This window comes from Stegostoma tigrinum, chromosome 26 (assembly GCF_030684315.1).
Source record: "Stegostoma tigrinum isolate sSteTig4 chromosome 26, sSteTig4.hap1, whole genome shotgun sequence".
NCBI lineage: Eukaryota > Metazoa > Chordata > Chondrichthyes > Orectolobiformes > Stegostomatidae > Stegostoma > Stegostoma tigrinum.
Genome location: NC_081379.1, coordinates 43,376,182 through 43,403,815, shown reverse-complemented (window position 1 = coordinate 43,403,815; position 27,634 = coordinate 43,376,182). Strand labels below are relative to the sequence as shown.

General features: G+C 39.7%; 1 protein-coding gene across 4 annotated transcripts; it reads right to left on the bottom strand.

The window, feature by feature from the left end:
• Positions 1–1,231: 1,231 nt before the first annotated feature.
• LOC125463937 (peptidyl-prolyl cis-trans isomerase FKBP8-like) lies at positions 1,232–27,634 on the bottom strand. Of its 4 annotated transcripts, none has more exons than XM_048555743.1 (9): positions 25,217–25,331; positions 23,104–23,195; positions 22,855–23,024; positions 17,272–17,360; positions 10,255–10,460; positions 8,859–9,031; positions 8,123–8,200; positions 5,806–5,928; positions 1,232–2,016 (listed from the first exon to the last, which is right to left on the bottom strand). In XM_048555743.1, exons 2-9 carry the CDS (start codon positions 23,165–23,167, stop codon positions 1,942–1,944), a joined length of 978 nt encoding a protein of 325 aa, XP_048411700.1. In that variant the 5' UTR covers positions 23,168–23,195; positions 25,217–25,331; the 3' UTR covers positions 1,232–1,941. The 4 variants fall into 4 exon arrangements, with proteins under 4 accessions (XP_048411700.1, XP_048411699.1, XP_048411702.1 ...); XM_048555742.1 differs by having other exon boundaries at positions 23,104–23,219; positions 25,217–25,326; XM_048555745.1 differs by lacking the exons at positions 22,855–23,024; positions 23,104–23,195 and adding an exon at positions 27,493–27,634 and having other exon boundaries at positions 25,217–25,350.

Below are 27,634 nucleotides of genomic sequence, written 5' to 3'. Positions count from 1 at the left end.
GTAATGATCTTGGGTCTGGGAGTAGCAGCCAAAATATAAAAATTAATGTACAGGTGGAATACTATGTTTGGTTACTATTGGTTATGTTGGGACAAGCTAATGCTTTGAAGGCGCAGCAACCTGACTGGAGACATCACAAGGAGGAATATAAAACTAGATATAAAGTCAGAGATTTAATAAAGTTGATTTGGGTTGATTGAAAATAGTAATAAACTGATGATCTGATGCTGAGTTGGGTGAGAGACCTATGAACATTGGGGTGCATATCTTCAAAAAGTGAAATGTACTGTCTGGCTGCGTTGAAATATCAAAAGCTGAGGCCATTCAGCCACCTCAAGCTTGCTCCAGTATTTAATAAGAGCTTCATTAAGCTAACTTTAGCATAAACTCCAATTTCCTGCCTTCCGTCCATGATCCAAAACTTCGTATTAGATCAAAAATCTTTCTCACTCAGTCTTGCAAATAACAATGATCCAGACTCCAACACTCACAGATATAAGAATTCCAAGGCTAACGACCCTTTGAAAGAATAAATTTATCCTTGTTGAAATTTTCTCTCTCTCAATTTACAGCCAAATAATAAGCTGCTTTCCTATTCATGCAACCAAAGTGGATAATCTCACACTTACCAACATTAAACTACATCTGCCATGCATTTGCCCACTCACTCAGCCTACCCAGATCACACTGCAACATTGCTGCATCCTCCTCACAGCTCACCCTTCCACACAGCTTTGTATCATCTGCAAATTTTGAGAAATTACACTCAATTCTCTCGCCTAAATAATTAAACAAATACAGTGAATTTCATGGGACTTTGTCAAAAGCCTTTTGAAAGTCCAAATATGCCACATTTACTGGCTCCCCTGATCAACTCTATCCATTACATCCTCAAAGAATTCCAGTAGATTTGTCAAGCATGATTTCTCTTTCATAAATCCATGCTGTTTCAAATTCTACTACTGTTTTCTAAGTGTTTTAAAATGCTTGACAATGGACTTAGCTTAATCTTGAACAAAAGTAAAGTTGCTGGAAAAGCTCAGCAGGTCTGGTAGCATCTGTGAAGGAGAAAACAGAGTTAACATTTCGGGTCTGGTGACCCTTCCTCAGAACACTCTCAGAACAAGATCTGAAGAAGTGTCACCGGACCCAAAACGTTAAGTCTATTTTCTCCTTCACGGATGCTGCCAGACCTGCTGAGCTTTTCCAGCAACTTTGTTTTTTTTCCTGATTTACAGCATCTGCAGTTCTTTTGGTTTCTATCCTGCTTAATCTTCTCTACTTATGTCAGACTCACTGGTCAATAACTCAATTTTCTCTCTGCCTGCCTTCCTTTTTAAGTAGTGGGGTTACGTTAGTTACCCTCCAGTCTGTAGGAACTATTCCAGAGTCTGAAGAATCCTGAAAGATAACCAGCAATGCATAAACTATTTCTAGGGCCATTTCCTCAAGTAATCTAGGATATAGATTATTAGACCCTGAGAATTTATTGGTCTTCAACTCTATCAATTTCCCTAGAATAATTTCTCTACTAAAATAGATTTGCTTTAGTTTCTCCATCTCCCTACATTCCCCCTCATTTCTGGTATGGTATTCATATACTCCTTTGTGAAGCCAGAAGCAAAGTATGAATTTAGTTCATTTGCCATTTTATTGTTCCCCATTGTAAATTCCCCATTTCCAACTGTAAGAGAATGACATTCATTTTCACCAATCTTTTCTCTTTACATACTCAAGAAAAAATGATACCAAACAGTTTAATATATTAGTAAATACATATGTTTAAGCATATCAGTTCAGTTTGATTAGCAGAGCCAAAATCATTTTGACACAGATTTGAAAATTATCTTTCATCAACTGTTTATAGGTATCTCAACTCCAGCAATATCTGAAGCAAATTCTTATTTTAATCTGAAACGTGGTCTGCATTCTCAGTACGATTCATCTCCATTTATATAGAATTATGCTACCCAGTGCAACAGCAGAAATTCCTATTGTCCACTTCCAATTTATATTCTGTGAAAAGAAAAATCAATAGAATTAGAACATGAATATTAATAACTGTGCAACAATAATAATGAGCTCAGAAGATACAATGACTCCATTCACATATCACCAGTTTAGTAAATATAGCCGAGTTTGGAGTGATTCATTTAGGCAAATATGCTGGATGTAGAAACAGCACAGAGAGAGTTGGAAGCAAGAGGATCATCACAGAACCACTACAGTGTGCAAACAGGCCATTTGGCCCATCAAGTCCACACCAACCCTGTGAAGAATATTCCACCCAGACGTTCCAACCCCTACCCTATCTCCCTAAACTCACATTTCCCCACAGTTAATCCATCCAGCCTGCACATCCCTGAAAACTATAGGCAATTAATCATGCTCAATCCACCTAACCTGCACATCCTTGGACTTTGGGAGCAAAGTCACGCAGACACTGGGAGAATGTGCAAACTCCACACAAACAGTTGCCTGAGGCTGGAATCGAACCCAGATCCCTGGTCCTGCGATGCAGCAGTGCTAACCACTGATCCACAAGTGGCAGTAACATTTTTACCACCATTGAAGTTAAACTGACTAGTCTGATCTTTACACCATTTTTTGAGTAAGTGCATAATGTTTGTAATTCTTCAATCCTCTGGCACCGACCCTAAATCAATGCAAGATTGAAAGATAATTGCCAGTGCTTCTGCAATTTCCACTCTCACTTCCTTCAATATTCTTGGATGCATCTCATACAGTTTCTATGCCTTATCAACTTTAATTACAGACAGTTTATCCAATACCACCTCATTAATTTTGAACACTTTTCATGCCTGAGTCTCCTTCTCTGTCACCATGGTCTGGCAGCATTTGATTCATAGGTAAAGACAGATGTAAAGTATTAATTTAAAATCTTTGTCATGCCTCTTGCCTATATGTCCAAGTCCCATTCATAATCAGATTTACCTCCTTTTACAACTGATATGCTTACAGAATACTTTGGGATTTCCTTTTATGTTAGCTGCCTTTTTTTATAATCCCTTTTTGCTTCTTCACCTCAGTTCTGGATTTCCCATATTTGGTTAAGTTCTCAATAAATTACAATGTGATTCCTGTCATAAATACTCTTTTTTTCTTCTTGACTTAATTTCTATCTCCTATGTCATCCAGGGAGCTCTAGATTTGATTGCCCTACCTCTGCTTTTTGAAGGAATGCATTTTTCACTGTGCGTAAACTAGCTCCTCTTTTAAGGAACCCATTGTTCAGATACTGTTTTTCCTGTCAAACTTTGATTCCAGTCTGTGGCCCAGAACTATTCTTGCCCCACTGAAGTCTGCATACCATCAAAAGATTATTCTTACTCTAGACTAACCAATGTTATTTTAACTCTCATCCTAAAATTATGATGCACAGTCCCCTGTAAGTTCCCCTTCTGTCACTTGATCAAACAAGATCCAGGACTACTTTCTTGTTGGACTGGACACACTACGAAAGGAAAGTCTCCTGAACATAACCTAGAAATGCTTGATCTTTACTGCCCCTTCCTCTACCACCACCCCAACTATCAAGTGTAATCAAAGCCACTCATTACAATGCTCTAGCATGTAACTTGATTGTGTTTTTTGAGGAAACACTAGGAGGATTAACGAACACAGGACGATTGATGTAGTCTTTATGGATTTTAACAAGGCTTTTGACAAGTTCTGCATTGCAGACGCGTTAAAAATAAAAGCCCATGGGACCAGGGGAGTGCAACAAAGAGTGGACACAGAATTGGTTCAGTGGCAGAAAACAAAGGGTAATTTTTGACGGGTGTGCTTAGAACTGAAAGGCAGTTTCCAGTGGGGTGTTCAGGGGCACTCTCTCTTCATTTTTTAAACTTATTTTCTATCTCCTTTGTTATCCAGGGAACACTGGATTTGATTAACCACGTCTCCCTTTTGAGGGGACACATCCTTGATTATGCCTAACCCTCTATGAAAGCAACCTTTAGCGACTGCTTTTCCTGCCAGGCTCTGCAAAACCTGCTTTCAAACTGCAGTACTAATTCCCTGCTTTGTGTCAAATGTATTAATGATAAATGTAGGAGAAATGAAGAAGAAATTTGCAAACCTCTCTTGATTGATAGAGAGGAAGGTAGCTGTAGTCTACAGAACAATATCAATGGACTAGTCGAATGGAAGACAACTGGTGAATGGAATTCAATTCAGAGAAGTGCAAAGGATGATGCATTTAGGGAAGTCACTAAGACAAAGGAATACCATTAATTAGAGAATACGGAGAGGTATATAGCAAGCAAGAGCAGATGTCCACAGATCTCCAAATGCAACAGGACAGGTCAACAAGGTGGCTAAAATGGCATATGGATTCCTTTGTTAGCTGAAAGTTTAAAATATAAGATGAGGAAGATTGTGATGCAATTATATAAATCATTAATTGTGCCATAACTTGAGCATTGTGTTCAGTTCCAGTCATTTCTTTACAGAAAGGATGTAAACGGACTCGACAGGATACAGAGGATGTTTACATCAATAAGTCTTGGACAGGAAAAATGCATCATTCAGGAAAAACTGGATGGGCTGGGGCTGTTCTTGGATAAAGGAGGCTGAGGAGAGATTTGATTGAAATGTACAAAATTGAAAAGGGCCTGAAGGAGTGAATGAGAAATGCATTAGCATACTGGTCACTGACTCGTGACATAGAATCATACAATCCTTCTAGTGTGGAAGCAGGCTTTTTGGCCCATGTAACCCATACCAACTCTCCAAAGAATAACTCACCCAGACCTGAACCCCTGCCCAATCCCTGTAGCCCTGCAGTTTCCCATGGGTAATCTATCTAGCCTATACATCCTGGCCAATCCACCTAACCTGCACATCTTTGGACAGTGGGAAGGCACCCGAGTATCCGGAGGAAACCCATGCAGACACAGACAGAACATGCAAACTCCACACAGTCACCCGAGGCTGAAATGGACCCAGGTCCCTAGCACTGTGACGCAGCAGTGCTAATCACTAAGGCACCATGTTGCCTAGATTTAAAGGGATTGATACAAAGATTATAAGAGAAATGAGGAACTTAATTTTCACTCGGATGATGGTTTGGGTCTGAAATTCATTGTTTGAATGAGTCATAGAGACAGAAATCCTCTCCCCTCATAAGGTGTCTGGATAAATGACTCAAGTGGCAAAACCTGTAGAGTTACAGACAAAATGCTGTAAAGCGGAATTACACTGAGTGGCTTGTTTCTTGGCTGGCACAGTAACGATGAACCAAGTGACCTCTTTCTGTGTCGTAAATGTACTGTCATTTCCATGATTCTAAATCTCTTCCCACTCGATTTCATCTCACCTTATCAGCATATATCTTTCTAATCCCTATGATGTATTGTACTGGTCAAGTCTTTCCTGAAATTCATCAGCATACTCTTGTATGATCACAAAAAAATGACAGGGAAGAATGATTGACTTACCTTATTCAGCTAACACTTTCAAAATTCATTTGGTCTCAAACACCATCCGCTCAACTGAGGGAACTTTATTCATGTGACACTACATTTAAACACAAGTCCTAGAAATTTGAACGGTCTTCTAGTGAAATGTTGTATTCTGTTAAATCATATGCTCCTGTGGCTACTAGTACAATTATTGTTTCCCTCAATGTCATTGGATTTGAAGTCAGAGAATTCAGGCACTAAAAATCTAAATTGCAAGTAGCATGTGAGGCACTGATAGGAAAAGACTGATGTCGATTGGGAAATATGTCCATCCAACTGGTTCCCATCTGATCCAGTCAGTGTGTAATTTCAAGCTTACCTGAAATGATATCTGCCTGTTGACTGGTCGTTTTGAGCTGCTACGTGCAAATTTCTCAGTAATACCAGATATTCTCTGCTTTTTCCATGTGCTAATAATAGTTTTAATTTCATCTTTAATTTCCTAGAAATGTAAACAGTGACACAATGCTTATAAGAACAAGGAGTGGCATTTAAAGTTTTTGAGAAGATTTGTGCCTTGAGTTGTGGATAAGGTTGCAGACCTGCTTGCCAAGCCAATTGTGTTTGGTTGCTGATGTTTTGTCACCCTCCTAGGTAACATAGTCAATGCGCCTCCGTTGAAGCATTGGTGTTCCATCCCTACCACCCCGCAAGCCAAAGCATATAAATAACAAGTGGGATGGAACACCAATGCTTCATCGGAGGCGCACTGATGATGTTACCTAGCGCGGTGACAAAACGTCTGCAATCAAACACACTGGCTCAGCAAGCAAGTCTGCCTTGTAGCATTGTTCTATATGTTTCAAGTATTTTACATCCTAAAAATACACTCTCAGACATGTCACAGTGAATTCCTGTGACGTAGTTTTGGTCATTTAAGAACAAGACAGAGCATGGGATAAGAAAATGCTGTTCACATTTCCTAAACCATCATTGGCACAAGCTATGCACAACTGTATGTCAAGAAGACAGCTCCATACCACCTTTTCACACAACCAGGGATGGGCAAGAATTGCTAGCCAGCTAGCGATGCCCACATCCCACAAATGAATTAAAAAAACTATCCTCACTTGAAATTAATCCAACCTTATTCCATGTCCTGGGGTTTAATTGCACACAATAGTACATAACAACAAGTTCAAAGTGTTGTTTTTAAAATTACGTGATATGTGGGATTGTCTAGCCAGGCCAGCATTTATTGCATAGATCTAACTGCCCTTGAGAAGGTGGTGGTGGTGAGCCATCTTCTTGAACCATTATATATACAGTATTTTCCACACTATTCCCCCTCCCCCCACCACAAAGCGCTCTGAAGTAGGAGTTCTACGATTCTGAACCAGCAACAATGAAAGAACAGCAAAATAGTTCCACATCAAAATTGATTGTGACTTGCCAAAGAACTTGAAGGTGGCAGAGTTCCTAGATACCTACTGCCCTTCTCTTCAACCTGGAGAAGTCATAGTTTTTGAAGGTGCCATCAATAACACCATGAGTTGCTGCAATGCATCTTATAGCTGATACATATTTGCAAGCATATTTTGCAGACAGGCCTTACTTCTTGCCATTGGAAGTAAATTGAGATGCATCCCCAGTTCCAGACCTTGAGTGATATTTAAGGACAGAGGCCTGTCTCCAAGCACTGCTGGCCCAGTTACAGGACTGGCAGTTCTACAGCTTCAACATCACCATCCCTCAGGCCACAGATCGAGAAGGAGGGGGCCTCAATGCTGCCGCACCCTTGCGAAGGGCGAGGCAACATTGGTGGGAGCTCAGGTTTGGCACGGAGGCCCTGTTGAAAGATGCTGAGATTTAGGAATGGAGTCAGCCATTGCCACTGGAGGCTTCTTCATGGGCCACAGAATATTCACAATGGAGGACTCCCACCAGAAGGCTGCTAGGGTTACTGGTGGTCTAACCAAATGTCAGCTGGGTGGACCTCCTTACCGAGAAGTGCAATGACCCTTACCTAGCCAATTAAGTGGTTCAATTAACTACTATCACTTGGCCGATCCAACAACATTCGCACAGTGGCAGAAAGATTTCAAGCTATCCTTATGACATCTTCCTCCACCACTTTAAAATGCCTCCCCTTTCCCAGGCCATCCCCAAGGGACTCAGAAAATCCAGTGCAAGTTTAAAGGTGCTGACTGGCTGCGAAACAGGCTGTTTTGACCTTGATGGTGTTGAGCTTCTTGCGTGTTGCTGGAGATACACTCATCCAACTAAATGGAGAGTACTGCACCAGAAGCCAAACCTGTATCTTAAGTATTGAGGAAATCAGAATCGGGAGATAACTTGCCACAGTATACCCAACCGCTGACATTCTCTTGCAGCCACATTATTTACAAACTGTCGAGCTAAGCTTTTGGTCAAAGTCAATCACAGGATTCTTATGGTGAAATATTCAATGACTAGCGCCAGTATGTGATAAAGGGAGATTGTCAAATTGTCTCCTGTTTCCTTATCCAATGCACTATCTGTAAACAGTTTTTCATGCAACTGCTCTGAGGTTCTGCACATGACAATTGGAATACCGATGCATTGATTTCTGGCTTCAGCACTTGCTGCCACATACAGGCCTTGGTACCAGAAATGAAATTAGAGACAGCATTGCAAAGAATATAAAGATCACTCACCGGGTGCTCTGGCTGAACAGCTAAGGCTTTCTTTAGGAAGACAATAGAAAGGGGATATATTTGCTGCATTGCTAACACCTGAAACAGTTGCAAGCAAACTGTTAATTGCAGTTCACTGCATTTACTCTTCTTGAATGAACAGTAACAGTTTAGACAGTACTTAGTGGATCATCATTACAAAATAAAACAAGGTCAACAGAAACTTAGCAAAACTAAATCAAAGCATAATTATTGTACTAGGGTGATAATGCACCTCACCCCTGAGGAGCCCACTAATCCCTGAAGGCTTCTGTTATGCCAGTGAATTTGCATGCTGTCTATTAATGGACACCCAAGTATGACCATAGAATAGGGCACACAATAGGGTGCAATGTCCACCTTCATGAACCACTTCCGACACCTGGATGGCTACATTGTCCAGAGAAGGTGTGTGAATTTTCCCGCCATCCTCTGCACGGGTTGGGGGGGGTGGTGGAAGCTATAAATCAAGAGCATAGTTCCGTGGTGCAACCAAAAATTTAAAAGTAGCTCCCTTAAGCAAATGAGAACATTCAAAGTAAACATGAAAAGTTATTTCCTCCAAAAACAACATAAGGCCAGGCACTGAGTGAATCTATTCAAATATTTATGGCTTGGGACTGATAATGCAACACACTCAATCCCAGATCACACCCTTGGCATTCTAAATTCATGGAGCATTGCAAATAAATTAGCAGCTACTGAATAACGGACATACCTTCCCCTTCCTGAATAATGCCTTGCAGTGATGAGGCCGATGCTGCAGGACAATATCACAGCAAGAGATTGTCTCCTTTAAGTTTCCTGTCTTTAAATGACAAGCTGCCATATTGCTATAACATTTCACTTTCTCATCAAGTAGCATATCCTTTTGTTCACGTCTTATCTCACCTTAAAAAAAATTATAATGAGTACCATTCTTAGAAATTCCATGTTGGTATATGTCCACAAACCCTGGTTTATGCTCATTCTTCATTTAACTCTGATTCACATCCCTCCCTGGAAGAGGAGAAGCAGTTCTGCCACTCCCACAAATAATCCAACTGTCCAAAGTAAAGCTCCTGTCAAATTGGTGGTGGCTAGAGTACTAGCATCAAAAAACTGTGGTAAGCTTTTTAAATCCATTTTCTGGCCAATATTCATCTATTTATAATAGCCATCTATGGTTAAAATAAGCTTCTTTATCACAGAAGGAAAAAAAAACAGTATAACTGGTTCAGTGATAACGGGAACTGCAGATGCTGGAGAATCCAAGATAACAAAATGTTGGGCTGGATAAATACAGCAGGCCAAGCAGCATCTCAGGAGCACAAAAGCTCCTGAGATGCTGCTTGGCCTGCTGTGTTCATCCAGCCCAACACTTTGTTATCTTAGTATAACTGGTCCAACAACTTGTTCTGTACTCTTCAAAATGGAGTATCAATATACCCAGTAGATTCATTTCCAATTTTTTACAATCCTCTTGACACTCTGCTTCAATTGCATTCCCTCTATGTCAAGAACCAAACGGGCAGCATTGAAACCACTTGGGGAAAGTATAGGAACGCCAAATTGGTAACTCCAACGGAGGAAAATGGGGCAGTTGGACAATAAGCTTTTTATCTGATACTGAACTAGAAGAACAGAAAGGGAGGGGTAAGGTTCACACAAATGGGATTTGATGCATACTTTGTAGCAACCCAACAGGTAACCATCTCTTATTATAACAAACTTACCCAGCCCAACCAACAGGGAAACCTCCCACCGGACAATATCTTGGCCTAAGAAGGATTTTCCAGTTTGACTTAATTGCCTCCACACCAACCCACAAGGACCCTCCTCTCAATTGTAATGAATCTATGTCACAACCAAGAATCTAATCCACACAGGATATGTCCAATGGCCTATACACTTAACTTAAACTGTCAATGGATAATGTGACCAGCTTGCCTCCCCACTATGGTACACACCTGCTCTCCCCCAAACTGTCATGAGTAAAAAGTCATTCAAAAAGCAAAAGTTAACCATTGAAATTACTGAGTTATCAGCTCTAACAATAACAGATGATAACAGAAAATGTTTTGGGGTTTCAATCTCACGTATGAATTGAAATGATGTTGACTGTGCCTCACTACCTTCGGAACTTGACTCTATAATCTTCAACGCACAAGTATAGGTGAAGAGTGCCAGTTGATAGTCCTTCTTTTGGAAATGGTCATTGCCCTTTTCCCTCTCTCTATTGATTAATTCCAACTGCTCTTCCTCTGTTCGATCCTTTATACGAGTGCCACTGATTGACAGGAGTTGCACTTCAAGAAGAAGTCGAGATCCTGGTGGCTGGCTGAGAGTATGCAAAAGTGCAATGTTTTTAATTGGGAGCAGTTCTTTATAAATTAAGTTTAATTGATTTGTGGAGCTAGAGAAGAAATTTGTTTGCACATGCTAACTTTAATTTTTGCATGGATGAAGACTGCGTGCGTACAGGTCACCAGCTTCCACAATAAAAAGATGTGCTGATCAAGTAGGTAGAAGCCTTGCCCTGGGGAACTGGCATTAAGTCTGCACAGACAAACAAATTTCTCTTCCAACATTTTAAAAATGTATGACCTATAATTTGCATATGAAGTCATTTTATTGAAAGTTTTGTCAGCCTCTTACACTCTGCCATACTAAATATATTGTTGTCCCAATTATGTCACCAACATTTGTTGTAGCCAGGAGACCAGCATCAAAATGAAAAGCAGGAATCAGGATACCAAGATAACTAACACTGAGATGAGAACAAAAAAGATGATAAGCAATATTATTTTTGATTTAAATCAATTTTGGATTTTCTGCATTGGCAGGACTTGATTTTCTGATAATCTCCCTCTATATAAAATCTGACATACTTCTGCAGTAATGACATGGGTTGCAATGTAGACACTCAATGCAAGCATCTCTAGAATAGAAACATACAATCTTTGCTCACAGGAGACAGCCATTCAGCCCATCGCGTTGTGGCATACTATCAAGGAACAAGTGCAGGCCACTTGGGCCCCAAAGTCTGCTCTGTCACTTAATAAGATCATGGCTGATTTTAACTTTAACTGTACATTCTTGCATACCCCCAAAAATTTTTCACCCCCCTTCATAATCAAGAATCTATCAGTCTTAAAAATATTTAAAGATTCTGCATCTGCTGCCTTTTGAGAAAGGAAATTTAAAAGACTTGTAACCCTCAGTCAAAAAGAAACGCGACGTTTCATTGAAAGAACCATCAAATGTAGTCCTACAACTCAATTTATTATGATGTATGACTTCTCTCATTGATGTAGGTGCCGTGTTGGGGCGACTTATAAAACTTTTCACTGTATTTTTCATGTAAAAGTACATGTGACAATAAATTTCTATTCTATTCAAGGTTTTCTTAACATTCAGTTCCAGGAGGTCCCTCCACAGTCTATTTAAGATGAAGATGCTAAGTTACACCAGTATAGTGGATCTACCATTCCTTGGGCTGATTTTCTCTTTCGTTTGTCCCACGAACCACGCAAATTCTGAAGAGTCAATCTGTGGGACTAGGACTATATCAATCATACAGAGTAAAATGCTGATCATATGAATCTAAGAGTCTTCGTAAAGAATGTAGCCCAGCATAGTGGATTAAATGGCCTTGTTCTGCCACAAATTTTCTATTCTTAAAAGCCATCTCTACAATTACAAAATCAAGCAGAATTCATACAAGACCAAGCAGTGTTCTGATCCAGCACAGAGATTTATGCATTGGTATATGCCACAGGAAATCCCTACTGGGCCAAATTTTAATCCCAAAAATTGATAATTGTAACCTCTGATTCAATCCCAATTTTAAAAAAAATCTGAATCAGCAATTCAACATCCCCAATCATATCTACTTCTGGTTTTATACAGAGGTCGGGGAGGGACAGGTAATGATTAATCTGCTCTCAGGAGGTGTTTCATTTAAATGTTATAAGGTTTCATGTCTTATGTTAATAGTGATCCTATTTTTAACTCATGCTTTCTAGGTTTCCCAAGCTTCAGGAAACCCAGCAGGTCAAAAATTCAGAGTCATACAGACGCTTTGGCCCAAATTGTCCAAGCTTACTGGGTTTTCTAAACCGAACTAGACCCATTTGCCTGTGTTTGGCCCACATCCCTCTAAGCCTTTTATATTCGTGTATTGTCTAAATGTCATTTAAATGTTGTAACTGTACCTGCACCTATCACTTCGTCTGGCAGCTCATTCCACATACATACCACCCACTTTGTGAAAAAGTTGCCCTCCAGGTCAAGAAAGCTTGAATCAACAAACTAATTGTCTTTACAGCACTGTTACGTGGTCAGGAAGAACAAAGGTATTTTCTTCTGCTGCAAGAGGTAACCCACGGAGATATTCTTACCTTCTAGAACTATCTGTCCACTCCCAAACCATGAATGGATTGTCTGGACAACATCTGAACTCCCTTGCCTATTGCCATCTGATTTTACCCTTCCCTCATAAAATCCCACAATTACCCCATGATTTCTCCTCTGTGCCCACCACTGGGATCCCCTGTTCTTAGGACAGCTCGAGTGAAGGATTTCTGCTTTACAATTTTCACCCTCTAGCCTATAAATCAGCAGGTTCAGGGAAGGTGGCGTGTTCAGAAAGAGTTTAAAGACATTTATTCCCCCAACCTTAAAAATTGGACAGGAAACCTATACTTCTGGCTTTTCACACATTGAAATGCTCCCCACCCAAAATTTCATATACTAAGCAAACCCAATGAATGAACAGGGCAACTAGACCAAACTCTGAACACATGGTTTGAAAAATTCTCAATCAAAAAACAAAAAAATGCTGAAAATAAGTTTACCAGGTGGTTACTTAAATACATTTTCAGTCTCAAGTGAAATATTGCCATTACAGCATCTAACTTTCTGTCCAGAGATGTAATTGTTGTAACATTTTTGTGTTTCCAACAACTTTATCCAGTATTCAAAAGAAATACTTGCCCCAATTATCATTACTACTTCTTGATGCCTCCCTTCCACCCTAGAACAGTACTGAAGTTCTGAGTCATCAGTCATCATTAAAGTTTTTCTGACAATCTCTGCCAAAATGTCCTTTGATTTACTGTCTGATATGGTAACCATCTTTTTACCAGTAAACTGCACTCGTTCCCTGTCTGTGTCAGCTTGTGTTCTGAAAGGAAGGCACAAGCTCTTCCAATGACATGGAGGCTATTGGACGTTAGTACTAAAAAGATGGAATATGACATCAAGCTTCTCAAATGAAAAAGTCAAGTAATTTTTCCTTCCCTTATTTGCTGAATATGGGTGAAGTTCTCTGCATTTATTAGAGCAACAAGTCACCAACAATTTATCCTTACAGCTATTAAAAACAAATTTGACTTTTTCTCTTATCAGCATGCAATTTGCAACATTCCTGTGGCAAAGGCACAGTAGAGTGTAACAAGGATTGTGGCAACATACACTTTTCACTGTACCTAGATAACTTTTTCATGCAGAAGGGTGTACGTATGGAAAAAGATGCCGGAGAAAAGGCTGGAGGCAGGCACAATTACGACATTTAAAAGGCATCTGGATGGGTATACAAACAGGAAGAATTTTAGAGGGATATGGGCCAAATATTGGCAAATGAGCCTAGATCAAATTAGCATGTCTGGTTAGTGTGAATGAGTTGGACTGAAGGGTCTGTTTCTATGCTGTATGACTCTATGACGATATCAAATAAATCAAAAAAACTAACACAATTTAAAATAATTCATTGCATTCAATAATCAATACATTAACAAAGCAGAAATAAATCAGGTAACATGAACGAATACTGTTGTTCTTGTTGGTCATTTTCAAATCATAAATTTTGATGTCACTGAGAATATTATCATTGCCCTGTGTTACTGTTTGGACAGCGACCTAGGTATAATCCAACAAATTATGTGGGCTGCAATAGGAAACATTCTCACAAATTTCACAGAACAACAAAGAATTACCTAGACAGTAAATTAACCTTATAGATCATTATGATTGAAAATGTTGACGTGCAGCGATCACCATACAATTGCTGATCCTGCAGTAGAAGTTATAGCTAAATTAAGTTTAATAACCAACGTACAAAGACTGTGGTTTATCAGACAATGGTGATGACATTCAATTTGTAGTACAGTAGTCAAATATTTGCAAAATAAAAATGACTACACTCTGGGCAATGAAAATGTGTCTAAGCAATTTCCATGGATAAATGTAGTGAATAAAGTTAAATATGCATTGGCTTATGAGAGAGACACAGGTAGAAATGCCTGATTCATTCAAAATTGCAGCCTGTTCACTAGCTCTATAGATGCAGGAGAGATTTAGTTCCTAATTTATTTTCTCCCAGTAGAAAATGGAAGAGTTGCCAAACTCCCAGCTCTGATAAGACTTAACAATAGCCAGAGATAGTCATTTATTGAATACTATTAATATAAATGATCTTTGTTGTATAGAGATAACAGGTTATATAGCTTACATTTTATCACATAACTGATCAATCCTACATTATTTGAAATTAGTACACTTTAAAGGTCTTCACTTTATTACATAAGAACATTCATTCGCTGTTTCTCATGCAGTACATAATTGAACAGATGTCAGCGTTCATTTCCCTACGCAGTTAATTAATTCCTCCTCCTGCAGTAGAAGTTATAATCATAGAGTCATACAGCATGATAACAGACCCTTTAATCCAACCAGTTCATGCTGACCATAATCCAAAATAAACTAGTCCTGCCTGCTCCTGGCCCATATCCGTGCAAACATTCCTTATTCATGTACTTAACCAAATGTCTTTAAACATTGTAACTGTACCCACACATCCACCACTTCCTCTGGAAGTTCATTCCATTTACAAACCACCCTGTGTAAAAAAAAACCTTTCAAATCTTTCCCGTCTCCCCTTAAAATATGTTGCCTCGTCTTGAAATTCCCCATCCTAGGGAAGAAACACCTGCCATTCACCTTATCTATACCAAACATGATTTTATAAACCTCTACATGGTCACCCGCCACCCCCTAAGCTCTAGTGAAAGAAGTCCCAACCTATCCTGCCTCTCCTTATAACTCAAACCCTCCATTCTCAGCAACAACCTGGTCAATCTCTGAACCCTCTCTGACTTAATAATATCCTTCTTATAACAGGACGATCAGAACTGGACACAATATTCCAGAAGAAGACTCAACAACACCTTGTACAACTCATATACGCAAAGATCTGAGCTGTGAAAACAAGCATGCCTGTCTAAATGAAATACAAAGTTTAAAAAGGTTTTGGAGTAGATCTGTAGCTCGGGTTGTGGGTGTTGAGGTTGGTTGGCTGGCCAAGCTGGTTTGTTGTTCTGCAGACATTTTGTTACCATGCTTAGTAACATCCTCAGTGCAGCTTCTGATGAAGCAGTGTGATTTCCCGCCTGGTTTTTAAACTCTGGGATCTGTTGCGATGGACTGCCTCACTTCCGGGTTTCCTCCATAGTGGAATGTATATGGAGTTGAGTTCAATGTGTCTGCACAGCTGATGAGTCCAATCCTAGAGCCAGATCTCTAACCACACAATTGGCAGATGTTCTCGACAACTGGAAGTGGTCATTGGCCTTGAGATCATTGGTATTTCTTCCTCCAGTTATTTTTCTATCTTGCTCTTGCTGGTAAGTGTTCCTGAAGAATTTTGTCCCTTCAAGTCGGATCCTTCTAAAGAAGACATGCAGTGACATCTATGTTGCATTTCTTGATGGCAGCCTTCAGAGAGTCTTTAAGATGCTTCCTTTGTCCTCCAGATTTGCTTTGGCACTCAGAACTCTGGCATCCTAAGCACATGGCCAACCTGGTGGAGTTGATTTCAGATGATCACGGCCTCAATGCTGGTATTATTAGCCACTTCAAAGAGTTGTTGTTAGTATGCTTGTTATCCCAGCTGCTGCGAAGGATCCATTTCGAACAACATGAATGGTACTTCTCAAGGGTCTTGACATGGCGTCAATATGCAGTCCCAGGTTTTGGTGTCATTTAGAAGAGCCAGCGGGATGACTGCTTAATACAGATGGATCTTGATATCAGCATGGATATCACGGCTGTCAAAGACTCTCATTTTTAGGAACATGAAGGCAGCACTCACATATTGGATCTCCATACTGATATCAGTCTTGGAAAAGAGATATATTCGCAGCTAATGGAAATGTTCCCTGTCCATGCAGGATTTCTCCATTGATCCTAATGGAGGGGTAGTCTGGAACTTGTCCAGGGCTGGGTTTGTAAAGGATTTGGGTCTGCTTGACGTTGAAGTGGTATGTTTCCACAAAGGCATTAAGCGAGGTTTGAAGCTTCTCTACCACCAGAGCAGAGCAGGCATGCCATCTGCATAATGAAGTTCCCAAAGCAGCGACCATGTTATTTTCTTTGTCGGTTTCAACTGATTGGAGGTTGAAAAGTTTTCTGTCCATTCTATAGACAGTGACCACATCACTGGGAAGCTTGTTCTTGACAAGATGTAGATTAATAGTGATGGAGATGAGAAAAAGATGGGGGCAATGACACATTCCTGCTTGATCCCTACCTTGACCTCAAAGGAGGTGGTCATGTTACCATAGGTGAAGATGTTCGCCGACGTCTTGTTGTGGAGGAGACAGAGGATGTTGAGGAATTTCACTGGACAGCTGGTTTTTGACAGGGTCTTCCGTAGAACATCCTCAATGACTGAGTCAAAAGCCTTGGTTAAATTGATGAAGGCCGAACAGTTTCAAACTCAATCTCACAATGTACGAACCCTCACCAACAACAAGCAAAACAGTTGTCCAGAATGAAGAACTGCCCTACTACACTAACTCACTGCCTGTCATTCTTTCTCTAACAACAGACACTGACTATCTGATAAGCAGTTTAGGAGCTGTTTGGTCCCGTATAGCTCTCTGGTTTGATACAAATGAGACCGAGGAGGCTCGAAAATTGTCGTTGTTTCATCAGAGCTGGGGCAGGTTTCTAGGAAGTTTACTCTGTCAATCACATTATTTATACTCATATCATGATCATATTAATATCAACTGATGGCAAGTTTATGTTCGACTACAACTACGGCATGAATACTGTTCACTGTTAAACAATGATGCATCCAACCTTACCATTCTTCATTTGGGGAACAAAATCTCACATCAACAAGGATTAAAATAGTTTCTTCTAGCTTCATCAAAGGAACGCAGATCTCAAGTGCCTTGGAGAGAGAAAGGTTTTACAAAGAAATTAAGTGTGGTTCAATCTCAAATCCTACTGAACAGCATGAAGTGAAATTGATCATTCACAGAATCACAAAACTGTGACAGCACAGCGGATCATTTGGCCCAGCCTACCTACACAGTCTCTTCAAACGAGCATTATTACCTAGTGCCTAGTACCTCCTATATTTTCTCCATTCCATTGCGTGCTATTTTTATCCAGATAATAATCTAATGTCATCATACTGACCTTCTTTTTGAAAGAGTCATAGAGTCATACACACAGAAACGGACCCTTAGGTCCGACCCACCCGTGCCAACTAGGTATCTAAATTGAAATAGTCCTTTTAGAATCATAGAGATGTACAGCACAGAAACAGACCCTTAGGTCCAACTCATCCATGTAGAACAGATGTCTTAAATTAATCTAAGCCCATCTGCCAGCATTTGGCCCATATCCCTCTAAACATTTCCTATTCATATACCCATCTGGATGCCTTTTAAATGTTGTAATTCTACCTGCCTCCACCACTGCCTCTGGCAGCTCATTTCTTACACACACCACCCTCTGTGAAAAGGTTGCTCCTTAGATCCCTTTTAAATCTTTCCCCTCTCACCTTAAACTTTTGCCCTCTAGATTTTGACTCCCCTGCCCAGGGAAAAGACGCTGTCTATTTACCCTATCCATGCCCTCTTAATTATATAAACCTCTATAAGGTCACCCCTCAGCCTTTGACACTCCAGGGAAAATAGCCCCAGCCTGTTCAGCTTCTCCCTATAGCTTAAACCCTCCAAACCTGACAACATCCTTATAAATCTTTTCTGAACTCTTTCAAGTTTCACAACATCCTTTCTATAGGAGGGTGACTGGAATTGCACACCGTATTCCAAAAGTGGCCTAACCAATGTCTTATACGCAATGCACTGGCAAATAAAGGCAAGCAAACCAAATGCCTCCTTCACTATCCTAGAACCTGCACTCCAAAGGTTCTTTTTCAGCAACACTCCACAGGACCTTCCCATTAAAAGTATAAGTCCTGTCCTGATTTGCCTTTGCAAAACGCAGCACCTCTCATTTATCTAATTAAACACCATCTGCCATTCCTCGGTCCATTGGCCCATTGGGTCAATATCCCATTGTACTCTGAGGTAACCTACTTCGCTTCCACTGCGCCTCCAATTTTGGTATCATCTGCAAACTTACTAACCATCCCTCCTATGTTCATATCCAAATCATTTATATAAATGACAAAAAGCAGTGGACCCACCACTGACCCTTGTGGCACACCATTGGTCACAGACCTTCAGACTGAAAAGCAACCCTCCACCATGACCCTCTGACTTCTACCTTTGAGCCAGTTTTGTATCTAAATGGCTAGTTTTCCCTGCATTCCATGTGACCTAAACTTGCGAACCAGTCTATTATGAGGAACCTTGTCGAACGCCTTACTCAAATCCATATAGATCACGTTCACTGCTCTGCCCTCATCAATCCTCATTACTTCTTCAAAAAACTCAATCATGTTAGTGAAACACACTTTACCATGCACAAAGCCATGTTGACTATCCCTGACCATACCTTGCTTTTCCAAATACATGTAAATCCTGTCCCTCAGGATTCCCTCCAACAATTTGTCCACCATTGATGTCAGGCTCACCAGTCTGTAGTTCCCTGGCTTTTCCTTACCACTTCTCTTACATAGTGACATCACATTAGCCAACCTCCAGTGTTCCGGCATGTCACCTGTGGCTATCAATGATACAAATATCTCAGCAAGGGGCCCAGCAATCACTTCCCTAGCTTCCCAGAGTTCTAGGGTACACCTGATCAGGTCCCAGGGATTTATCCACATTTATACATTTTAAGACATCCAGCCCACCTCCTCTGTAATATAGATATTTTTCTAGATGTTGCTATCTCAATTTGCCCATTTTTGGCCCATATCCCTCGAAACACTTCCTATTCAGATACCCATCCAGATGCCTTTTAAATGCTCAATTTTACCCACCTCTGCCACTTCCTCTGGCAGTTCATTCCATACACACACCACCCTGTGTGTAAAAACATTTCCCCTTAAGTCCCTTTTAAATCTTTCCCCCTCACCATAAACATATGCCCTCTAATTTTGGACTCCCTTACCCTTGTTAGAAGATCTTGGGTATTCACTTTTTCTATACCCTTCGTGATTTATATTATAATCCTCTATAAATGTCACCCCTCAGTCTCCAATGCTCCAGTGGCAAAAATCCCAGCCTATCCAGCCTCTTCTTACAACTCAAATCCTCTAAAGACGACAACATCCTTATTATCTTTTCTGTACCCCTTCTAGTTTATCAAAATCCTTCCTACAGCAAGGTGATCAGAATTGTACACAGTATTTCAAAAGCGGCCTCATCAATGTCTTGTACAGCTGCAAAATGATGCCCCTAAGGCAGAGATTCGAGTATTTTTTTAATTCATACATGGAACATGGGCATTTCTCGTTGCTCTTGAGAAGGTAGTGGTGAGGTGATTTCTTGACTCACTGCAGTCCACATGCTGTAGGTTGACCCACAATGCCATTAGGGAGAGAATTCCAGGATTCTGACCCAGCAACAGTGAAGGAATGGTGATATATTTCCAAGTTGGGATGTTGAGTGATTTGGAAAGAAACTTGTAGGCACAGGCGCTTGCATGGATCTGCTGCCCTTGTCCTTGGTCATGGGTTTGGAAGGTGCTGTCTAAGGATATTTGGTGAATTTCTGCAATGCATCTTGTAGGTAACATGCATTGCTGCCAGAGAGCCAGGGGTTGAGGGAATGGATGTTTATGGATGTGGTGCCAATCAAGCAAGCCGCTTAGCCCTGGATGGTATCAAACTTCTTGAGTGTTATTGGAGTTGCACTCAAGCTGGCAACAGGGGAGTCTTTTATCACACTCCTGACTTGCAACTTACGGATTCTGGACAGAATTTTGGGGAGTCAGGAAGTGAAATACTCCTAGCTTCTAACTTGCTCTTGTGTCTACACTGAGTATTCGGCGAGTCCAGTTAAGTTTCTGGTCAACAGTAAATCCCAGGATGTTGATAGTGTGGGATTCAGTGATGATAACATCACTGAATATCAAGGGCTGGTGATTAGATTGTTTCTTATTAGAGAAGGTCATTGCCTAACATTTGTGCAGCACGAATGATACTTGCCATTTGTCAGCCCAAGCCTGGATATTGTTGGATCCAGATCTTGTTGCATTTGAAAATGGACTGCTTCAGTATTTGAGCAGTCACGAATGGTGCCAAACACTGTGCAATCATCAATGAACATCCTCACTTCAGACCTGATGATGGAGTGAAGGCCATTGATAAAGAAGCTGAAGATGGTTGGAACTAGGACTCTATCCTGAGGAATTCTGAGTCCTGTGCATTGAGGCACTACTACGTTTTGTGCCACAAAGTAATACTTCATTATATTATAAGTACATCAACATATGATTTTGAACTCAGTATTATTGAAGATTTACAATTCGTTCACTGTCCTGTGTATTACGTCAAGTGAATTGGAGGCAATCATTAATTAGAAATAATTGGAATTAATGTTCACAGAAAGTCTCTGCATCTGATGTCAGAATCTGTAGTGGAAAATGATAAATGTGCCAAGTACATGAATCTACTTGAGCCCCTTCACCATCTTAGATGTCAGTGTACAGCCAATTTAGTTAATTTATCATGACACTGAGGCGAAATGGAGCACATTGAAAAGGGCAACAATTTCCTAGTATTAGAGCTGAAGACCACATGCCAAGCTTTTTCAATATAGCTATGACAGTGATAACTAGACACAATATGGAAAACTGCTGAGGTTTATTCTATTGACAAAACATAGCATTAAATTTGACCAATTACTTCATCCCTATCTTTAGTGAAGAAATAGAACTCTCAGTAATGCCAAAAAATACATGCTCACAAGTAACTTGCTCAACAAAGCTTTACTCACAGAGTTACAGGCTTTAAACCTCATCAGAGTCTTAATCCAGGCATGGAAAGAAGATCTGAATTCCAGAAAAGTGAGAGGGGCTGCTCTTAATATCAAAGCAGCACTTGGCTGAATATGGCATTAAAGTACCATAGAAAACCTGATGTCAACATGGATCAAGAAGAAAACTCTCCATTAGTTGAGCACCACTTGATGCAAGTCATGGTTGCCAAAAGCAAATCATTACATTCAAAACAAGCAATTGTAGGGGAGCTCATTAGAGAAAAATGACCTTTTTCTGATATGCCAGAAATAAGGTTATATTCTAAAGATGCTACACTTTTCAGCACCATTTACAATTCCTCCTATAATAAACCAGACAGCCAACCATTAGCAGACTCTAAGCAATGATATTTTGAGCTGAATTCTCAGCTAATAATAATTTCCATAAGGAACAATCTAGTTACCTGTCACTGATCTTCAACAGCACCAACATTAGTGAATCTCCCAAAGTCATCATTCTGAGATCACACTGTTCTAAAGCTCTACTACACATGTAATTGCTACAATATACTAAAAAGGCTGGAGAGAATTTGGGTGTTCTTTAATGATTTTTCAAACCCTCTCCTCCATCCACTAGGTTCAAATTAAAAATCTGATGTAATATTCACTACTCACATCGATAGATGTAGCTGCTACAACACAACAGAAATCAGAAGTTATTCAGGAAAGAGCTGTCACTTGTTTGGGGCTTTGCCATAAGACTCAATACTTTCCAACACAGTGCATTGTGTTACATAAAGAATGCACTACAGCAACTTACAGTGACAGCAGAAGGTCCCAAGCCAAAAACAAAGAAGAACAAAAGCAACAAGCCCATGGCATGATCAGCCCCAAGCTCGCTCTGACTGGTGTAAAAGTCTTGAAATTCCCTACAGAACACCACCTTCGTAATATGATAAAATCAACCTGCAGTAGTTCAAGAAGGCCTATCAATATCTTGGGGCAACAGGGTCAACAATAAATGTAAACATCAAACATATCTGAGAGCAGCATTAAAAAAAAACTCAGTATGAGCAAAGCACTGTGGGTGCTGGAGATCGGAAATAAAAAACAAAGCGCCAGATTCTGAATCTGTGAAGAGAAAAATAGTGTTCTTGTTTCAAGTCCAATATGACCCTTCTTTGGATTCAAAACATTGTTTCTTTCTATAAAATGCTACCAGACTGGCTACTTTCACCACCACTTTGTTTATACATTTAAAAAATCAGCATGTCCATGATCATTGTGGGCCATTTTGTCAATCTTGCAATAAGTATGAATCTAATCCTTGGCAGTGCAAATGCTTTGGTCTTCAAAGTGAATAAAAGCCAAATTGTTCATCCTACTACTCTGTATAGGATTGACTAAATTGTTTTTTAATGGCACTTCTTTGATATAATGTGGCAACTTTATTCAAACCACATAAGCACTGCTTCACATTAAAGACAAATTGAATTTAAGCGAACATTGTTTATTTTAATTTGTTTATTAACTTTTACGTACCTGACAAACATCACCACTACCTATTATGAAGTTAAGATATTTGGGGGCTTCAATATCTTTCCTATTTTCAAGCATTGTCCTTATCCAGATACTGACATTTTGGCCAGCTTGTGGGTTGTCAGGTTGATTACTGCTGGATTTGAGAGTTGTTTTCTTCAGCAGGCCATTCCCTAAGGAAACAACTTCATTGTTATACTTTGATATATCTACCTGAATTATCTTCTTCACAACTGAATGCACAGTACATACCAAGCACATCAATCCAGCCTTCAAGATATTGCACTGAATTGCAAGCTATATGTTCGTGCTCCATGTCACAGAATGCTCTAATTGTTGCAGTTCTATTGCGCACAGAAAGGACAAACCTGTGTCAGAAATTAGGTGAAAAAAAATCTTATATGTTGCAAACACGTGTTCATCACAAAAAGAAGTGGTATGTTGTATCTTTATAGTACATACTGCAACAGAGTTCAATACGAGGCTTAATGGTCTAATAGGCATGTAGGATGCTGGAGGATCCTCACAGATATTCTTACACAATAAAAGTTTGTGAAATCAGGCTACATTGAAGTCCTGGAATAATGACTAGGTGGGTAGCCTTTTTTTTAATCATAATCAAAATGGATGAGATATAGAACAGAATGGAACCATCTCTTGAATTTAGGTATTTGCTTTATCAATAATGGAAATTTATTTAAAATCTTAATAACTTATACCTTTATTCTATGTAAGATATAAACTGGCAGAATTAACTAATTTCCTGATGTCTTAGTTAACATATTTCCCAATATGATAAACTCAAAGTAGTTCAAGAAGACCCATCAATATCTTGGGGCAAAAGGGTCAACAATAAATTCAAACATCACACATTTCTGACAGCAGCATTAAAATCCCAGTTTGGACAATGTTGGGATGAAAATGATAATTTTGTTCAATGAGAACTTTCATTAATGTTGCACTATAAATCATTCTCAAAAATAATCTTAAAATTTAAGCAGAAATTGTCAAAGTGTGACTATGAATTGGAAAACTCAAGCAGTGCTTTTCAGAATAGTATTGCATGGACCAGAGTAAGTGGAAAGTAATGAGATTAGAGCTCATCTGTATTGTACTCATATGTCATCCAGGCGAAGAACGGATATCACGATAACCTTAGTAAACAGTGTCCGTGCAATCATCAATGATCAGAATTATCAAAGATTAGGTGCCAAATGTATAACTTTAAGCAGGTCAATTTTAAAGAAATGAGGAAATCAACATGGTGAAAGCAGAAGAACATTTGCAAAGACATTTAACAAGGTTTCATGTGAAAGCATGTGAATCAACAGCTACAAGATTTTAGGGTAAATCTTGGAAATGTATAAAAAATTGGCAGAATGGCAGGCAAAAATATATATTGCGGGCATCCCAATTCAAGTTAAAACCACTGCTACCTCTAATTCATATCACTGACTTGAATTCTGAAATTCATAAATTCAGCAAATTTGGAAATAATAATACACTAGGACGGGCAGTGGAATAAGTAATGTATCTCAGAAAATAAAAGATAATTTGGATAATAACCTAAGTGGACAGAACTGTAGCATATTAAGTTTAATGCAGTTAACTATGAAATACAGCAATTGCAAATGATAAATGGATGACACATGAATGGTACTGAAATAGACAAAGGTGAACTTGAAAGAAGTCTGCCTTAGTACATGTGAGACTCAATGTGTCCGATCAAAGCAGAATAATTTGTTCTTTAACAACTAAACAGAAGATACAAGTCAAAGAAGGTCATGATCAATCTATATACTGTTCTCGTCAGATCATAACTGAAGAGTTATGCATTGTGCCATTCACTGAGATACAAAGTTTATTTTTCAAATATTGAAGCAATAAGAATAAACAAGAACTGAAATAACAATAATGATGATCCTTTGGGGTGTTTCAGCATCTGTCATTTCAACATTGTAGGTTTATACAGGTTCTTTGCAGCATTAGGCAGGATTTCTTCTCCATGTTTGGTGTAGAAAATTTTTAAACACCCCAACGAAGGAAGAGAATATGATTTCAAAACCCCTGTACCCGGAGGAACCCTACCCTCGCAAGTGTTTTGGGAAAGTTTCCAAGTCAATTTATCATATGATTTTATTAGTATGTAGCACAATTTCATTACCACAAAGGACACAACACTAAACAAAGGTTATACAATTCCACAATAGTGATGAGTAAAACAGCTTATCAGAGAGATTCCCTTTGTAAAACACAAGTTTTGGAGAGCATACAGTCCCCTGTGCTAGCCCAAAAGAAAATTAGCATGTTACTATATATATTCCCTTTGCATCAGTTAAAAAAACACATAAATTGAATACATTACAGTCAGTAGCGTTGCATCATGGTTTGAAAACACAGGAGTCATTGATAGATGGTAGGGTTGGTGGTTATGAGCTTCCCAGTTGAATATAGCTTCCTAGGAGGAGTCAGATCAAGAGGAATTCTGATTCCAGTCACCTGCAGGTAGGTCAGGTACAAACAATGGTCACTTTCTTTGCTGGACACAATGTCATTAGTTTTTGGTAAATGCACTTTCACTTTATACTTCAAACCCTGGAAGTAAGAAACAAAAGACTACTTGAGTAATCCAAACTCAATTAATGTATATAGTCTTTCATAGCAAAAAAAACCTCAAAAATTGCTGGAAAAGCTCAGCATGTCTGACGGCATCTGTGGAGAGAAATCAGATTTAATGTTTCAGGTCCAGCGTCCCTTCTGCAGAACTGATGATAACGAGGAAGATGTTGGTTTTTATGCATTAAACAGGGTAGGAAGAGAGGTAAGATGTAAACAATAGGCAGAGATAGAGACCAAAGAGAGAAAGGAACAGTTGGACAGCCAACCCGAAATGTTAACTCTGATTTCCTTCCAGAGATGTTGCCACACCTGCTGAGCTATTCCAGCAATTTCTGTTTTTGTTTCTGATTCCCAGCATCCTCAGTTCTTTCAGTTTTTATATAGTCTTTCATTACACGGATTAAATTGGTAGTAATGTTGATGAATATTGTAAAATTCATTTCTGATTATTACGCTTCAATCTTTTTTGGCCATTTTGGAGGCACAGTAATAAAGAAAAGGTAAGCATATTTGAAGAAGGCTATTCAGAACAAATAACTCTACCTTCAAATCTAAAAAAAATTGTGGTCCTGTTATATTGTGTAATTGCAACAATGATAAAGCTTATTACCCAAAGGCATTGCTCCAAAATTTTAATGAGAAGGCAGCTACATGTAGAAAAATAACAACTTATATTGTATCTTTAATAGAAAATAAAATGTAACAAGGCACTTAGATTGCAACGATTGGACACATTTGATATGTGAAAAGATTCAGAGGTGGTGTTTGAAGGAAACAGTTGATTTGACAAACATTTGATCATAGTGAGTTTTCAGGCATAAGTTTTTGAAAGAGCTGATAGAAGTAGCAAGGTGGAAAGATTTACATAGGACTACCACAGCGTTGAGTGGGTATAGCTGAAGGAGAAAGAGCAAACTCAAAGGCCAGAGTCACAAGAATCAATGGCAACTTAACATAAACCTGGAGGATGCAGTAACAGGGAGAAGAGAGGGCAAGAATGATACATAGAAAATGGACACATCTTTGAAATTATTGTGATGGCAGTTAAAGAAGAGGTATTAAAGATTGTTGGTGATAGGGAAGACACACTTAAAGTTGGGTAAAACATAAGTAGCTGGGTTTGGGAAATGTTTCAAATTCTGAACTAGAAAAGTTGTAAAATATTGGATTAGTCTAATCTGGAGGTGATAACTTGGATAAAAATTTCTGGCACACTATGTATAACAGAAAGTTGATAGGACAGGAATGGATAATTCCAGTATTAAAATATGGAGTTTGAACAGCAGCTCTGGGTCAGCAATCAATAAGTCCATCAGGGATTCTGCTTTATTGACACCCTTTCCTCCAATTTAAATGCTCACTTCTTCCACCTTTTCTGTAGTGTATACTGTCTTCAAGTGTTTTGACAGCACATCCCAAAGTTGTGACCTGTACCACGGAAACAAGGAAAGCAAACAAGCTTTGCTTAAAATCATATATCATATCAAATTAGAAATATAGAAGGGCCAAATGGCCTACTCCAGCTCTTAGTTCTTATGTTCTTATATCGCCATTCCCCGATGGGACCAAATCCTATATCTATTCAAGAAACTCCCCACCCAAGAACATTGTGTGAATAACTCACCATCACCTTAAGGGCAACGAGGGATGGACAATGAAGATAGTGTTACGAGTGGCACCCACATCTTGTGAATGAATAAGATGCACAATCACTGAAATAAGGGCATGTACATTTTGCAGGTAAATGGTGCGCGACTACACAGCGCAGCTATCATCGAATGGCATATAGCAACCATGAGTACTGATGTGTGAAGGCGGTGTTGTTTATACGATGGGGATACAAAGTGCTGCGTCCAAGAATATGAGCAGAGAGCTGATGGAATGTGTCATGGTCCAAGCAGCCGATTCATCGAAAGTGGCCATAAGCTGCACCGCGGGGAGTGTCAATATTCCGACCCCGAGTGCAGCCAATGCCATCTGTCTACGTGCAGGGTTGCGGTCTCCTGAGGCTCGGCTACTCACCAGCTCCTGGTCATCCACCCACAAACCGCGGCCCGCCGCCCCGATGAGGCCCGGTTACCGCGGAGACCGGCTTGATGTCACAGAGCTCGCGGCCCCGTGACATCATCGCCCGCGTGTCGGCCGGGAGAAGTACGCATGCGCT